Source organism: Trematomus bernacchii, unplaced genomic scaffold, assembly GCF_902827165.1.
Source record: "Trematomus bernacchii unplaced genomic scaffold, fTreBer1.1, whole genome shotgun sequence".
Lineage (NCBI taxonomy): Eukaryota > Metazoa > Chordata > Actinopteri > Perciformes > Nototheniidae > Trematomus > Trematomus bernacchii.
Window position 1 is genome coordinate 4,170,570 of NW_022987840.1, and position 15,981 is coordinate 4,186,550.

Below are 15,981 nucleotides of genomic sequence, written 5' to 3' on the forward strand. Positions count from 1 at the left end.
TGTAGCTCTTACTGTGTTTAAACTTGAAAAAAAGCACACACTCTACGGGGTGTTAGAGGAGCCGCTATTTCAATGAGTAAAAGCTACAGGGTGAGAGGCGACGGAGTGGTTTGAATTTGACCTTTACGAAAGAGTGGGTTTAGTCTAGCTCTTGAGTCGGGAAAATAAACAGACTTTTAGTGCTCTGCCCCTAAAACAACTATGTAAACTGTTTCTGTTGAAAAGAAAACTTAAATGTCTCTTAATGTCTGTCTTAAGCACAGAATAAAATAAATAAAACAAATAATTTGTAAAGTTTGCAGTGTTGCGAATACTTTAAGGCAAATTACGATGACCTTTCACATCACACATATTGAAATCCCAAACAGTAGATTAACAGATATATATGTTTTAGTATTTTTCCAACACATTATGACACACATTTGTTTTAGTCTTGAACTAATTATAATGGTGAAGAATATATATCTCACAAAATAACTCACATTTTAGGGAACAACAACGCATTCTCAATTAAAAAAAATTAATAAATGTAGTGCTTAGATAATTCCAGTGAAACGACGGCTCAGCTGCATGGAGACTGTGTTGATTATAGAATCTATCACAGTCTATGCTCATAATGATTTGATAAAATGTGAGAAGTCATTTAGGCAAAGTCTTGGAATTGTTCTTTCCAAAATGTGTATATGTGTATGTTAAAGTCACTCCAACATAATATATTTTGGTCATGAACCCTTCTCTACTGGATTACCCGCTTTCTCTGATTGTGGCCCTCCTCTCTCCAAGCAGTATTCCTCCCAGAGCTCATTAAACAAATTCCCAGTCGCACCGAAAGAACATCCCTGATCCCTTTTGGATTCACACAACCTCAAATCCATCTTTTTAAATACAGCACAGAACACCTGGCGAGAGAGCGCTGTGGTCTTCCTCTCTGAGCAGTGGTTGTAGTAGTGCCTGTACACATCGGACATGTTGGAGAAGACTGGCTCCAGATACAGTTTGGAGACGGACGTCCCGCAACAGTACGAGGGAACCTTTGGTAAACTCTGGAGGAACTCATTCAGGATTATATGCTCAGACGCTTTACGGGATTTCCCTTGTGTTTGTTTCTTAGTGATTTGCTCCGAATTGTCCTGCTGGGATATATGTTGTGACCAGTTAAGCACTGACCACTCTCCAATCCCCAAAGTGGAGAGGAACATCTTTTTGCAAACTTGTTTTCTGTTGCCGTCGGCTATCAAATGATACCGCATCGAGACAGACCTTCTCGACTGAGTCCACGGTGCTCGTGTTCTTTCAACCGGGTCGCAGTCGACTAATCCGGACACGTAGACCTTTCTCTGAGCCCACGTCATACACTGCCAGAAACTAGTGAACAGCTGGTTCCTCCCTTCTTCACTGAAGTCAGCACAGAAGCGGTTGGATGCCCTTCTGCAGGCACTGGACGAGCATCCCGATCCCATTGTCCTCTGACCTTTAGTTATGGTGGTGCCGTCTTTCTTTCGTTTGCTGATGTACGGTTTGCCCTCCATCCTGAGTTGCTTCTGTCGATTCTGCTTCCACGTCAGCGGCTTGGCAACTCTGGATTTATTTCCGTCTGACCCCTCTGGTTCTGGCTGCCTGTCTCTGTCAGTGGCAATCACTTGTTCTGCAAAAAACAGAGAAATGGTGTTAACATATAAGAGGTTATACTGTGATAAACTACAATGCTGAACAAAAACTATTTATGGCACAAACTTAAATTTGTACATTAGTGCACTAAGTTGTGCAGTGTGTTTTAATTCTCAATGAATCTCTTGATTATTTTTCTGACTGATGATTAATCATTTAGATCATAGAAAATCTAAAAGTGGGACATTTCATGGTTGTTTTGTCCAATCAACAGCTATACACCCAATCGAGTTACAATGCTTTATATCTAGTTCCTATAACATTTGAGGAACTAGAACCAGCACATGTTAAGCATTTTTGCTTGATATGATTGCTCAATGTTGTGCCAGTTGAGTATTCAGTCATTAAATACTTGTTTCAGACCTACAACTATCTTCGGTAAGTAGCTAAAAAGGAGAAAACACTCACCCTGGGAACCTTCTGCAGAGTTATTGACTGCAGAAGTAACTGGGTTGTGTTGTGGGCAATGAGGGACAGTCTGGCTCTTTTGTAATTTGTCTTCATTTGATTCATTATTTGTTTGTTCTCCTTTCTGTGTCCAGTTGAGCACAGACCACTCTCCTATCCCCAGAGTTGACAGGAACATGATTTTACACACTTGTTGCCTTTTCCCATCCAACATCAAGTGATAACGCAGAGAGACTGATCTTCGCGACTGCAATCCCACCGCCCGAGATCTCTCCACAGGGTCGCGGTCCACTTGTTCTGCTACATACAGTTTTCTCTGAGCCCAGTTCATGTGCTCCCAGAAATCATCAAACATTTTCTTCCTGGCCTCCTCATTGATTTCATTACAAAGACGATTTGTTGCCTTTTTGCATGCATTCGAGATGCACCGCGGTCCGATTGATCTTGGCTGTTTTATTACTTCCTCGCCGTCTTTTTTGCGTTTGCTCACATATGATTTACCCTCCATCCTCAGCTGTTTCTGCTTGTTTTGCCTCCACTTGGATGGATCTGCAAATTTGGCGTTGAGTTTTTCCCTGCCGGCCTTTGACTTATCCATACAAGTGTTTCCATTTTTGGCAGCAGACGGGAGCGCTGAAAATAAAATACAAAAAATAATATTTATTGAAAGAAGGCAAGGCAAGGCAAGGCAAGGCAAGGCAAGGCAAGTTTATTTATATAGCACCTTTCAACACAAGGCAATTCAAAGTGCTTTACAAAAATGGAAGACATTATGAAAATGGCATTTAAAATCAGTCAGAAGAAATAAAAAAAAACACAACATTGGTTGGAAATATCATATGTGGTTTATCCCTCAAAATATTGCGCAACAACAAATGTTATTCATAATTCTGGCTAAAAACTGCAAAAACCTACTGGGATTCAAGACTTCAATTTTTATTTATTTTTTTGTATGTAGATCTACAGACTAATATTGTAATGCAAATGTTTTGATGATCCCTTTCTCTCTGTTCACATCCCAAAAAACACTTTGTTTTCCACAGTTAACAGTATAAATAATACATATATAAACAGGTTATCAGTTAGGATGAGTTTAGGTGGGTTGTGAGTGTAAGTGGATGTAGAAAATGTGTGTAGAAAAAAACAAATACAAGACAGCAATAGAATATAAAAACTAGCATACACAATTGTGCTTCCAACTACACATGGTTACAGTGTACAGTTTAATGTATCCTAAAACAAGATTAAATCATCCTTCTTATACATCTGCAGACTCGAGAAATCCACTGCAAACACAACTTCAACACACTGTTACTTACTGGTGTCAGCGCCTACACTCTGTAGAGGAAACTGGGGGATGATCTGTGGCTCTGCTATCATTACTGAGTGGGACCTTTTTCTGGATGAACCATCTTTATACGTGTCAGATTTCCTGCTTGCATCAGTGATGTGCAGACTGTCTGGATGAAACAGAACACACATAAACATCTACATTAAACATGCAAATCACTGCTTTGCTTCATATTCTGAGCCCGTACAGACCTGCTGGGATGTGGTGCAGCCCAAAAGCCTCAGTGACTGTGGGTCTGGGAACAGGGGGATCACTGGTGGCTTTGGGATGGAAACCAATATCCTCCATTGCTGCAATAGCTAAAACACAAGAAGCAGGTTGTTGGGAGTGTTAAAGATTTAGCAAAAAACGATGTCCTAATCCTACAATCCAGACTCTGTAATTAGCATTAGCCTGCTTGTCCATTCAGACTCAAAAGCAATTAGAAAACATTGCTTGTGCATGTTTTACTGTTGACAACAAAGCCATGTGATGTGTCTAAATCCAGATGTTTGGGTAGCTTACGTAGAAGTAGGCGTTGCAGGCCTGATTCATCGGAAGGTAAGTCGAAACGCATGTAATACTGGTCATAGTACATGTTTAGCTAACTTTATGCGCAGCTAAGTCCTAGCAACTCTGCTTGCATGGCAGACAACAAACACCACTTTTAAAATTACACATATTTTTGGCTTTGCTTACATAGTGTTATACATTTGAAAACGTCTCGTAGACGGGTCGGTTCCATCCAGATCAGATTTCTCCCACTGCCGAGGTTTTACTCCTTCATGGTTCGGACAGTGAAACACGACCTCTGTCAGCTCAGCTAACTCACGTTTTATTTTGATAAATATATTTGACTGTGGGCTCTGTGGAGCTTCCCACTGGCAGCTGCCATGTCCGAGCATGCGCACTGGCTTTCAGTGTAAATACAGTTTTTAATTCACTCATTCAGCTAAATAAAAATCACAAAAAAACACAACAACAACAAAAACAGCAACAGCAATTGTATAATAATTATAATAATATTATTAATCACAGTAATAATAGTTTTTAATTGTATAATATTTTTCTTTTTGTGGGCAGTGTTGGAAGTAGTATTCAGTTGTAGTCCTGTATTTGGAATTTTAACTAAAAAAAATAAATGAATATTGTTGATATTTTTAAAGGTTCTTTTTTGCAAAAATCTGCAAAAGTATCCCAATTAAATAAGAAATATGAAAAGTAAGGAGTATCTCCAGATACTCCTTACTTTTCATATTTCTTATTTATATAAGAAAAATCAACTACTCCACAAATATTTATTTGGTTTTTTTAAAACTTTTTTTGGAACTACTAACAGCTCATATATGAGAACTAATTGAAATAATCTAAGTAAGTAAAATAATTTTCCTCCAAGAAAGAAACTGTAAAGAAATGTAATTGGGTTTTCAAAATACACACCAAAGGAAACATATAAGTGATTTATGGAGGGTTTAAAACAGGCTCCCTAAAAAAGGGATATTATATATATAGCTTTACTCATCCTATCTTTCTAACATGAAAGCAGGGGGAAGGAAGGAAGCTATCAGGAAGTTCAAAGTTTCTGCTGGGGTTTCATTCCCCTCAGTTGTCTTAATGGGTTGCAAAACATGACAAGAATAACCAACTGGATAAAGCAGGCCACTGTCCTCAGACACACAGCTGCAGGGACAGCAAAAGTCTCAGGTTTATAGCCTGTCAATTGTTTTTTGGTAGTTTAAATAATTGCACATTTGTAAAATAAAATGACTGATTTTAAACTGTCTTGTTGACTAAAATGTGTCCCACAAATCTTGAAAAATGTTCATATAATATAGGTAGGCATACAAATAGATACAACTTTATAGAACCTTACTAAACAAAATAAAAGTCCGGGTAAACAAGTAAGGCTAACAGCATCAAATAGAAATACAACTAGCTATGCTTACATTAAATGGGTGTATATTTAATTTAAAACCAAATACATATGGTAAGATAGACATTTAGTGTATGTTAACATGAGCACACAAAATAAAACTGTAATGAAAAACTGTATTTCAATAAATAGATCTAGGTTAAATAAATGGGATATCTATTAACACAACTTTTATAGCACACTGTAGGCCTAATGTTAACTCTTTATTATTCCATTGAAATTATTTTTTTGCAGCAAGGCAACATTAAACCAAACAAAGTGCATTCAAAATTCAACTCGAATTCCTAAAACCGTGAATGAAATTAATTTTAGGAGGCTATTGAATTTACACTGTTGACATGTGGTGTAATAATCATACAGTCTATGGTAATAATGCACATATTTCCAGGTCTAAGGTTTGAAAGCTATAGCAGTTACATCTTCTCGCCACATGGTGTCGCTGCTGGACTGTTTGTACATACCCTGCACATATTCAGGGTTCAAACCGTTCAAACCGTTCAAACCAAGCACTATTACACTGCACAACGTGCAACACACATTGTTGCCATTTACTATAGTTTTTGAAAGCATGGTTTGGGATAAATACCAAACTTCATATAACCAAAGAGCATGTTATAAGTCGTTAGTCTTCGTCCGTGACTGTGGCAGATATGGGACTTTCCGCTGTAAAACGATATAAATAGTTTACTTTCGGTTTCAGTTACAGACAGATAGACTCGGTCGACGTTTGAGCTAGCAGGCTGTTGGGATTAACTAAAAACAATGAGTTTGTAAGAGAAATATCGGTGTCAGATTCCGTCCTCAGGCTAATTTCAAACCTTCACATCAGACTTGGTTGGTCGAAAGGAAATGTAAGTTGAATATAAACAACTGTAATGCTACTAGCAGCTAAACTGGGCTATCAAGCTTTGCCATAAGCATACGTTACAGTTCGACTTAATAATACTGCATAGCAATATTGTATTTAAGAGTGTTTAGCTTATTCGTTGGGTGGGTTTGACTTGGGGTTACTGTGGAACCGTTTCAAAGAAATCCGCAGCGTGGAAGAAAATGAAAGTAACTTCATGCAGAACACTGCTGCAAACTGAAAGTAGATTCTCACCACGAAGTTCATGCAATATAACGTTTTTGTCTTAGTTTGTATAGTTATCAAGTGGTAAACAGGCTAAAATGTCATACATTACATAGCTTGATTAGTCATTATGAAAACAAACATGCTGTATCACTTTCAATCCAGCTACCTCATATAAAACACATTATACAATTATGAATACCATGCATTACAGCACCTCTTCACACTGCACAGTCAAGTACATAGTGTCTAAAAATGACCCTTTGGTGCTGTGTGTTTATATATATGTTTTTTGTGTTTCCTGTCTATGTGTGTCTGACTTGAATATACTACAGCTACTGACCCTCCCCCCTGTCACTTGTATTTGCAGAATCTGGGCATTATGCAAAAAATGAGCTACTTCTCCCCCCTACTGTTCGTGTGCCTGGATGTGTGTGTGGTGCACGCCATCCGCTTGGCCCATATCTCATCCGCCATAGTCTTTCATCCGTTCATCACCCTGTGGGGAGGAGGGTTGGCCAGGGCTTGCCTCCTCGCCCTCTTCACCCTTACCTCCCCTGGAAGCCTGCTGTGGATGAGGAGCTTCGAGGGGATTCAGAGCTTAGCGGTCCTTTGCTTCCACTTCCCTGTGTTCATCACTCTTCTCTGGGCTCTAGATCAGTCTACCTTGGATGAAGTGTGGGGGTGGCACTCCTGGGAAAGGGTGGGTGGCTGTGTTTTATATATTGATGTGTTTGTTGCAGGAGGGATAACATCAATATAATAGCAGGCACTTTTCTTAACACCTTATGTTGCTGCGGGGGTGACAATGTTAGTGCAGGGCCCATGATGCATTGTTGCTCCCTATCCTGTGTGTGTGTGTGTGTGTGTGTGTGTGTGTGTGTGTGTGTGTGTGTGTGTGTGTGTGTGTGTGTGTGTGTGTGTGTGTGTGTGTGTGTGTGTGTGTGTGTGTGTGTGTGTGTGTGTGTGTGTGTGTGTGTGTGTGTGTGTGTGTGTGTGTGTGTGTGTGTGTGTGTGTGTGTGTGTGTGTGTGTGTGTGTGTGTGTGTGTGTGTGTGTGAACGTGCTGATAGAAAACTCGCCAGACTTCCAGATAAGCAGCTAAGGCTTTTGTACCCCAATTTAAACTAGTAAAAAACATGGATGTCTTAAAATGTATGATATGAAGGTGGTTAAACTCCTTTACTCAAGGCCACTTGGCAGATATGGTGAGTGGGTAGATGCTATTGTTGCAATGTGGCTAAGCATAACTGTGAGGTAACTGTACTGTACCTGAATATTAACATTTCATTTAAATGTATACATCTACTCAACAGCATTTCAGAGGGAAATACTGTACTGTTTGCTCTAATACTGTACATGTATCTGATAGCTATATTAACTGGGTACTTTGCAGATTAGGATTTTAGATATAACTGTGATGATTTTATATAATAATATGCATAGCTATGGATTAATAAATGTTGTAAAAGTTAGGGTTAGTTGCTTTTCCTAAATAATCTCTACTGTTACCAGCCCTCTTTCTGTAACAACAATGTCAACAGATACAAGACTGAAACCAAAACCAAACAAGTCAGAAGAGAATACATCCTCCATTTTAGAAATGTTGTTTTTGCTTTACCCCAACTCCTGTCAGAATCATTTGAGGCATTCAAATATGTATTTCCAATAATATTTTTCTGGTTTGTGTATTGAACCTGTGTTTTGTTTTGCAGGTGTTACAGGGTTATGTTGTGACGGCAGTGGCATGGCTTTACTGGAGTCGATATGTGTCATCACTTTTGCTCTCATGTGGTCAATACATCTCCTCTCTGATGAAGAAGGCGCCATCTGAGAAGCCTAAGGAAGACACCTGTGACCCTCTGAAGAGGCTGATGGGATACATGCAGCCTTATTTCTGGCGCTTTGTCTCTGTGCTGACTCTTGTAATCCTCTCTTCTTTGGGTAGGACACTTTCATTTAAATTATTCGCTTGTCGTTGATCATTTATATGAAGTGTTCTCATACAACTGCAACGTTCAGAATGATATCTCTTAGTTTTATTGGGTTTTTTTAAGCTTCGTTCATTATTTAATGATGAAGTCGTCGACAAGCAATTAGTTTAGCATCAAGTATTTTTAGAGGCATTTTATAAGTACAGCTATTAGGGCATTCCTGTTTTTCTGTTAAAATTGTGAAGCTTGGAATGGCTATACATAACATATTTAAATTATACTTATTTGATGTGAATTTCTGACCTCAGGTGAGATGGCCATCCCTAAATACACTGGTCGTGTGGCGGACTGGATCATAAATGAAGAAACACCAGATGCATTCACAGAGGCCATCACAGTCATGACACTTATGACTTTTGCCAGGTAATGCAACCTTTTACCTAATTATTTTGACCGGTTCTAAGTTTGTATAGTACCTGAAAATGATTTTAAAAAGTAGAGGTGTTAAGTACTTACTGTATATTTTGGTTACTTAACATTGTAATGTGTCTTGTGTCCTATGTTTCAGTGCTGTGCTTGAGTTTGTATGTGACCTCATGTACGTCGTCACCATGAGCTGCATACACACCTCAGTGCAGGGGGCCGTCTTCCAGGCTGTGCTGAAACAGGAGATTGCTTTCTTTGAGGCAACTACAACAGGTAAATCATGCGTGTCCTGTATATATGACTAACTCAACAGAAAGTAATCTTTAAGGAAAAGGTTCTGTACACAATCAGTCATCATTAATAAATCCATTTATTTCACTTATGCTACACACTTTCTTATCGAAGCCAAGCCCATTTCTTTATAGTAATGAATTTCCTAATAGATATACTTGACAAAATGTGTGGTACATGCACAACTCTTTTCTTAGGTGAACTAGTGTCCCGGGTTACCACGGATACCAATGACATGAGTGAGGCTCTGAGTGAGAAACTAAGTCTTGTGATGTGGTACACGGCGCGTTTGGCCTTCCTCATGTTCTTCATGGTGAGCCAGTCATGGAAAATGTCTCTGCTTACCTGTATGGGACTGCCCATCATCTGGGTCATACCCAAGCTCATTGGACACTTCCAACAGGTAAAGAAGACTTCCTGATATGTCTCGTATTTTTATTAGTAGAGCTGCAACAATTAGTCCGCTGTTTTGATGTATAAATATGTAACGTGTCATTTTGATTTATCCATGTTACAGACTATTGCTGTAAAGGTTCAGGAGTCTCTGGCTAAGGCCAACCAGGTGGCCACGGAGACTTTCTCCAACATGAAGACGGTGAGGAGCTTTGCCAACGAAGATGGACAGACAGAGAGGTACAGAGAGCGGCTGGAGGACACTTACTCTCTCAACAAAAAGGAAGCACTGGCCTATGCAACCTCTACCTGGGCTAACAGTGTGAGTTGAATACTGATATGGGTTGTGTGCAGCGATTTCTAAGCCTAAATGTATCTGTGAGTATAAGTCATTGGTGGGGTTAAAATATGCGACCATGCTCGTATGCTAAAATTACTATCAAGACACTAAGAACCTTGGGAAAAAACTGAGAAATATACTTTCAACCTCCATTAGTTTTGACATTTCACCATGCAATGGCCAGTGATTTTGACCTTTGCTTTCGTTGAAGTATATTAAATACAATTAAATGCAGTAGCTTTATTTTATTTATTTATTTGTTTATTCCACACATGGCAGTTATTTTAAAACAAAACATGTACCCTTATACTGTTTTGTTTTTTTTGAAAGCGCATGGTGGAAAGGGGCAGTGAGAAGAAAATCTTATTTTACCTGCCCCTTCTTAAAAAATAAATAAAAATGAAATAACCATAAAAAGGTACAATAAAAGCAATATTCTTTCAGTCACAGTTGCTTACAAATACTGAAACATAAAACCAGAACACAATCAAAAGTCAACTTCATACTGTCTAATTTCGCTTTCTTTATACATTTTCTTAAACATATACATGTTCTTACCGCCCTTTAAATCATTCGGCAAATAATTCCACTTCTTTACGCCAACTACAGAGAGACACATCTGCATGATTAAATGTTTAACCCGTTTTTAATTGTTTCCCAGATGACGACCTTGGCCCTGAAGGTGTGCATTCTGTACTATGGAGGGACTCTTGTGACCAGGGGGCAGGTCAGCAGTGGAGACTTGGTGTCATTCGTCCTCTATGAGCTTCAGTTTGCCTCTGCTGTAGAGGTAAGCTACAAGCCAACATAAAACTTGAATGAAAATTGAATTGACAGAATTCTTTTTCAAAATAAATGTATTTCAGTTCAATTAAAATGTGCCTCATTCTACCACCTCTCTTTCAGGCTGTCATGCAATATTACCCGGCAGTGAGGAAGGCGATTGGTGCCTCTGAGAAAATCTTTGAATATTTAGATCGCAACCCTCAATTACCAGCAAACGGCACTTTGTCCCCCAAAGATCTTCAGGGACACATTCAGTTCAAAGATGTTACATTTTCCTATCCCGGGAGTACAGACAATAGCAGTCCTGTGCTCAAGGTATGTTTAACTGTTGTGCATGTATTTCATCTTACATTTAATACAACTACATACTGAATACTAGGGATGCTCCGATCGATCGGCCGCCGATCAATATCGGCCGATACTCACTCTCTGCCGATCGATCGGTGCTCTCTAAAAATGCCGATCGCGAGAGCCGATCGCATGACGTAAAAATGATGACGTAAAATACATGACACTTTTCTCTGTGCAAAACAAGCTCGCCAAAATGGCTTCACCAGTCTGGCAGTATTTTAAGGTGTCCGAAAATGACAATAAAATAGCGGTATGCAACGTGTGTGAAGCAGAAATCCTGCAGCTCCACCCGCTGTGACGGACCGGTGAGCGGAGCAAAACACACACTAAGAGTTAGACCTAACACACTAAGCTATTATATCTACCTCTGGAACAAGCTAAACTAGTTATACATATATTTATTCTTCACTGTTGGGTCACTCATTACTGGATCAGCGAGCTGCATGAGATACTGACAGGCTGTCAGGAGAGAGAGAGCGAGGGGGAGAGAGGAAAAGAGAGCGCTTCCGCTCATTTCTCCCGTGTTATTATCCAAAGTTAATGTAAACTTGAATAATGTACTTAATTTGAATGTAATAATTATGTTGGTTGTTGTTTGTGGAAGCGCCAGTGAATGAGCCCCATTAACTGAGTTGTAAACATCACTTTAAATGGAAGATCCCCGTAGGCCCCGCCCACTCGATCGGTATCGGTGATCGGTATCGGCCGATACTGATTCCGGCGATCGGCCCCAAAATTGGCTATCCGAGCATCCCTACTGAATACAAGTATTTATCAATTCATCGTATTCCTCTCATCTACCAGGAAGTTTCTCTGGATATAAAGCCAGGCCAAGTCACTGCCATCGTTGGGCTCAACAAATCGGGGAAGTCCACCTGCGTCAAGCTGTTGGAGAGATTCTACCAGCCCCAAGCAGGGGAGATCCTACTGGATGGGAAACCTCTGACAAACTACAAAGACCAGTACCTACGTGACAAGGTTTCTACAGGACCAATTTTTTTTCGAATATTTTAAGCTGAAAGTGTCTAATTTGACTTTCATTGAGCACAATAATCAGAAACGTACAGGACCCATGATGTGTTTTAACCAGGGATCAATGTTTCTTCGAATGCATTCCTATGTTGAATGCGTAAAGACATTAATTTGTATAATTGAGATATCTATTTTTCACCAAGAAGAACAGCATATTCAAACAGTAAAGACTGCATTCAGTTATCAAGTCTTTTGAGAACTTTCTTTATGGCAGAAATATCAAGAAGCGTAATTACTGCATTCTTTTTTTGGGCATTAAGATGAAAAAAGACATAACAAGATACAGCCTGGAAGCTGAAACCCTGTAGGTTTATATGTTTGTCACAGGAATATTACAAGAACACTTAGTAGCAATTTCTGCTTATTTTTTGTCAGATGTTACGCTCATTGTAAATCAACAGTCCCACAGCAACTGACGTTTCCTGTGCATCCTGTTTATTTATAGATTGCTGTGGTGAGCCAAGATTGTTTGCTGTTTGCTCGCTCTGTGCGGGAGAACATCAAGTACGGCCGCGAGGATGCCTCTGATGAGGATATGTACATAGCTGCCAAGCTGGCCAGTGCACACGACTTCATCATGGAGCTGTCAAAGGGATACGACACAGGTCCGAGCCACGACACAATCCATTAGCATTCAATCCTTATGTGTAATTCTTCCAATCGGTTCTTTTTACTTCCTGGAATTAAAAGAATATAATTTTTTTGTAATGTTTGCACAATGTTAGAATCATCTACATATTCTTAGTAGTAGAAACAGGGTGACAGGGTGTCTTGGTAACAGAGTATATGCAGGTATTGAAAACCATATGATTATGTTTCCTCCAAAAACAAGCTTAGATAGTAATAAAAGTTCTTCAATTTCATTAACATAACACTTTAATATTATTACTGACAGCTACAGTAGAGTAGCTAGATCACCGTATCAAGTTTAGCAAAAACTCATATTAACTTAAACCATTTCAAATTTAAATCAGGTAATGCATCCATTTATTTTCTGTTATTGTTATATACTACTGGAAAGAAATGGAAAACGTGGTTCAAAAGTAAAGGATAATAAATGTATATTCAGAAATACAGTTAGAGTAAGTTGATCACCTTAGCATGAAAACATGTTCTATTAGAAACAAGTATGAATCTGAAAATGAGAAAGTGCTCGTTTAACCAACAGTACATCTTGTGGTTTTTCCTCATGCAATAAAAAATGCACTGCTCCCCAAAGATGTACATAAACACAATAACAGCATGCCCTTGTGTCGCACAGATGCCGGGGAGAAGGGAGGCCAGGTGTCAGGAGGACAGAAGCAACGCATCGCCATTGCCAGAGCTTTAATCAGACGTCCCAAAATCCTGATCCTGGACAACGCCACCAGTGACTTGGACGCAGAGAATGAATATCAGGTAGGAAATTCTTGCTCTGAGTTTCATACATTTTGCTCATATTAACCAGATTTCTTCATGTAACACTAAGTCATTATTGTACTCAACAGGTGAAGCAAGCTTTGTTGAACCAAACCAACAACTGCACCGTGCTGTTGATATCCAACAGGATGAGTGTTGTAGAGAAGGCCAATCATATATTTGTCCTCGACGATGGTACGCTGAAGGAGGAAGGCACTCACGATGAGCTGTCGAGGAAAGGCGGCCTTTATGCTGAACTGTTAAGAAAGCAGAATATGGGCTTTCACCGTCAAGAAGAGGTGAAGAATGATGCTCAGTGATACGTGCGTGCAGGGGTTGCCCTCAAATCAGAAAAGCAGACGTGTTACCGGAAAGTTGCTAGTTAAAAATCAAGACATGAAGAGGCAAAACTCCAGCTTTAAATAACGACTGAGTTGTGAGACCAAAATGTATACATCAAAGAGTCTTTGAGTTTTTGGAAAAGGGCTACGTGGAGGTGTGTGGCGCAGTGGGTTGTGTGTTGGTGTTCGGATCAGGGGGTCAAAGGTTCAAACCCCACTGCAGTCAGCATGTCGTTGTGTCCCTGGGCAAGACACTTCACCCAAAATTGCTCCTGTGGGGACTGTCCACATTATTGAGTATGTAAGTCGCTTTGGATAAAAGCGTCTAACAAGTAACATGTAATGTAATAAGTGTCATGTATTATTATTATTATTATTATTATCCATACATACAAGTGTTGTGAGTATTTGCCTATTAGGAATATTTCCCTTCTTCATGCCCCTTTGAAGCAGGTGGAGTTGCAATATGCCAATGGGTGTGAATATGAATCATCCAATCCAATCCAATCCACTTTATTTCTATAGCACATTTTAAAAACAGAGGGTTTGCCAAAGTGCTTCACAACAAACATAACATTATAGCAAAATATAATATTACAAGAAATCATCTTGAAGATAGTTTATCACACACTTCTTTGCTTCATACACACGTTTTATGTTGATATTCTGCAAAAAAAAAGCAGAAGTAAATAATAAGATTAGATTAGACTATAATCTTAAATCCCTATAATCATTTTAGAGATTTAAGATTGTGTGTAATGATGTGATTGTATATATTGTGTATATTGTGATTGTTTTATCAAATAGGCTTGTTTGATAGCTTTTCCCTGCATTTCTATCAGAAAATGAACGATTACAGTTTGAGCTTTTTTGTTTCTAAAATTATAATACATGGCTAAAAGGGCTGAAATGTAGTTTTTTAAGGAATTCTATTTTTGTAATGATACTCAAACTACTGATTTATTCTGAAGCTTTATGGCTTGACACAACTTAAATATGTGTACATTAAAGAAACTTTTATTTTAAGGAAATTATTTATGGATTCATGGCAAACATGCAACAAAGGTTTAATCAAATGCATAATAGAAGAATATCATTTCCGAAATATCGCTAGCACTTCAACTTTATTTATGTTTCTGGTTTTTTACATGTTCACCTGATCCTGTTGGTCTTAATGCAAATATGTTTGTACATACATGGTAAATTGTTTAAAAAAAAAAAACATAATAATTCCACCATTCCCTGCAGACAAAATTAGTTCATTTGTTTAAGTAAAGTCGTAATTGTGAACACTTTGAAGCCATAATGTAAAAAATAAAAAGATTCAACGCTGCTATTGTGTTCCATGCATTTTTGTTAGAAAAAGTGGTGGGGGCATTTCTCCAGATTTAACATCAGCATAGCAGTGGACCAAAGATGTCCCTCCGCTGGGTGTTGAACCTCAAGCACCTGCATGACAAACTAATGCATAGACCTCTGGACCACCAATGTGTTCTGAAAATAATGAATGCCCAACTATAGGTCTTGTGATGTGATTTGGATTAAATGTGTACCTTTATGCACACAAAGAGCACACAGGTATGGAGGAAAGAATAATTTACCAGCATAAGTCAAACATAAATAAATGCATAAATAAGTGGAAAAAACTGAAATAAATACAGGAATAAATAAACACAAGAAAAATCAATAAATACAAGAACATAATGTGGAAATAAATACAGGAATAACTAAACACAAGAAAAATAAATTAATACAGGAATAATAAATACATACATTTGGAAATAAATACAGGAATAAATATAGACAAGAAAAAATTAACAAATACAGGAATACATAAATAAATGTGGGAATAAATGCAGAGAATTTAAATAAACACAAGAAAAAAATATAAGTAGAGAATTAAAAAGAACACACATTATATATCTTTAATGTATTTCTACATTTATTTTCACTTACATTTATTAAAGTGCAGTGTCTTCGCCCTGCTGCTGCAAAGTGGGAGCAATGTTTTTTTTTACAATTTAAATTAAAAGTATACTAACATGTACAAATTGCACATATTGACACTAAACCAGTGTTCTTGTTTATTACATTCCTTTGTGCACGCTATTTTTCAGAACATTTGTACGTTATACTTTTAAAAAGTGGTGGGGACAGAATTGGCCATTTCAAAAAGTGGTGGGGACATGTCTCCAGCGTCCCCAGCGCAAATGACGCCTGTGGCTCCATGGTTCAAATATGACTGAGTACCGACCATGAAGATGCTGGGCGTGTGCTGT

The 15,981-nt window shown here is 38.5% G+C and overlaps 2 protein-coding genes across 2 annotated transcripts; one reads left to right on the forward strand and one right to left on the reverse strand.

The window, feature by feature from the left end:
• Positions 1–175: 175 nt before the first annotated feature.
• Positions 176–4,267, reverse strand: LOC117500553. Its single transcript, XM_034153441.1, has 5 exons — positions 4,106–4,267; positions 3,619–3,726; positions 3,396–3,536; positions 2,077–2,709; positions 176–1,645 (listed from the first exon to the last, which is right to left on the reverse strand). Exons 1-5 carry the CDS (start codon positions 4,149–4,151, stop codon positions 723–725), a joined length of 1,851 nt encoding a protein of 616 aa, XP_034009332.1. The 5' UTR covers positions 4,152–4,267; the 3' UTR covers positions 176–722.
• Positions 4,268–5,875: 1,608 nt separating this feature from the next.
• tap1 (transporter 1, ATP-binding cassette, sub-family B (MDR/TAP)) lies at positions 5,876–15,035 on the forward strand. Its single transcript, XM_034153440.1, has 13 exons — positions 5,876–6,190; positions 6,782–7,114; positions 8,126–8,354; positions 8,653–8,767; positions 8,913–9,043; positions 9,259–9,464; positions 9,579–9,776; positions 10,456–10,584; positions 10,701–10,895; positions 11,736–11,909; positions 12,409–12,568; positions 13,225–13,361; positions 13,451–15,035. Exons 2-13 carry the CDS (start codon positions 6,794–6,796, stop codon positions 13,679–13,681), a joined length of 2,226 nt encoding a protein of 741 aa, XP_034009331.1. The 5' UTR covers positions 5,876–6,190; positions 6,782–6,793; the 3' UTR covers positions 13,682–15,035.
• The last annotated feature ends 946 nt before the right edge of the window (positions 15,036–15,981 follow it).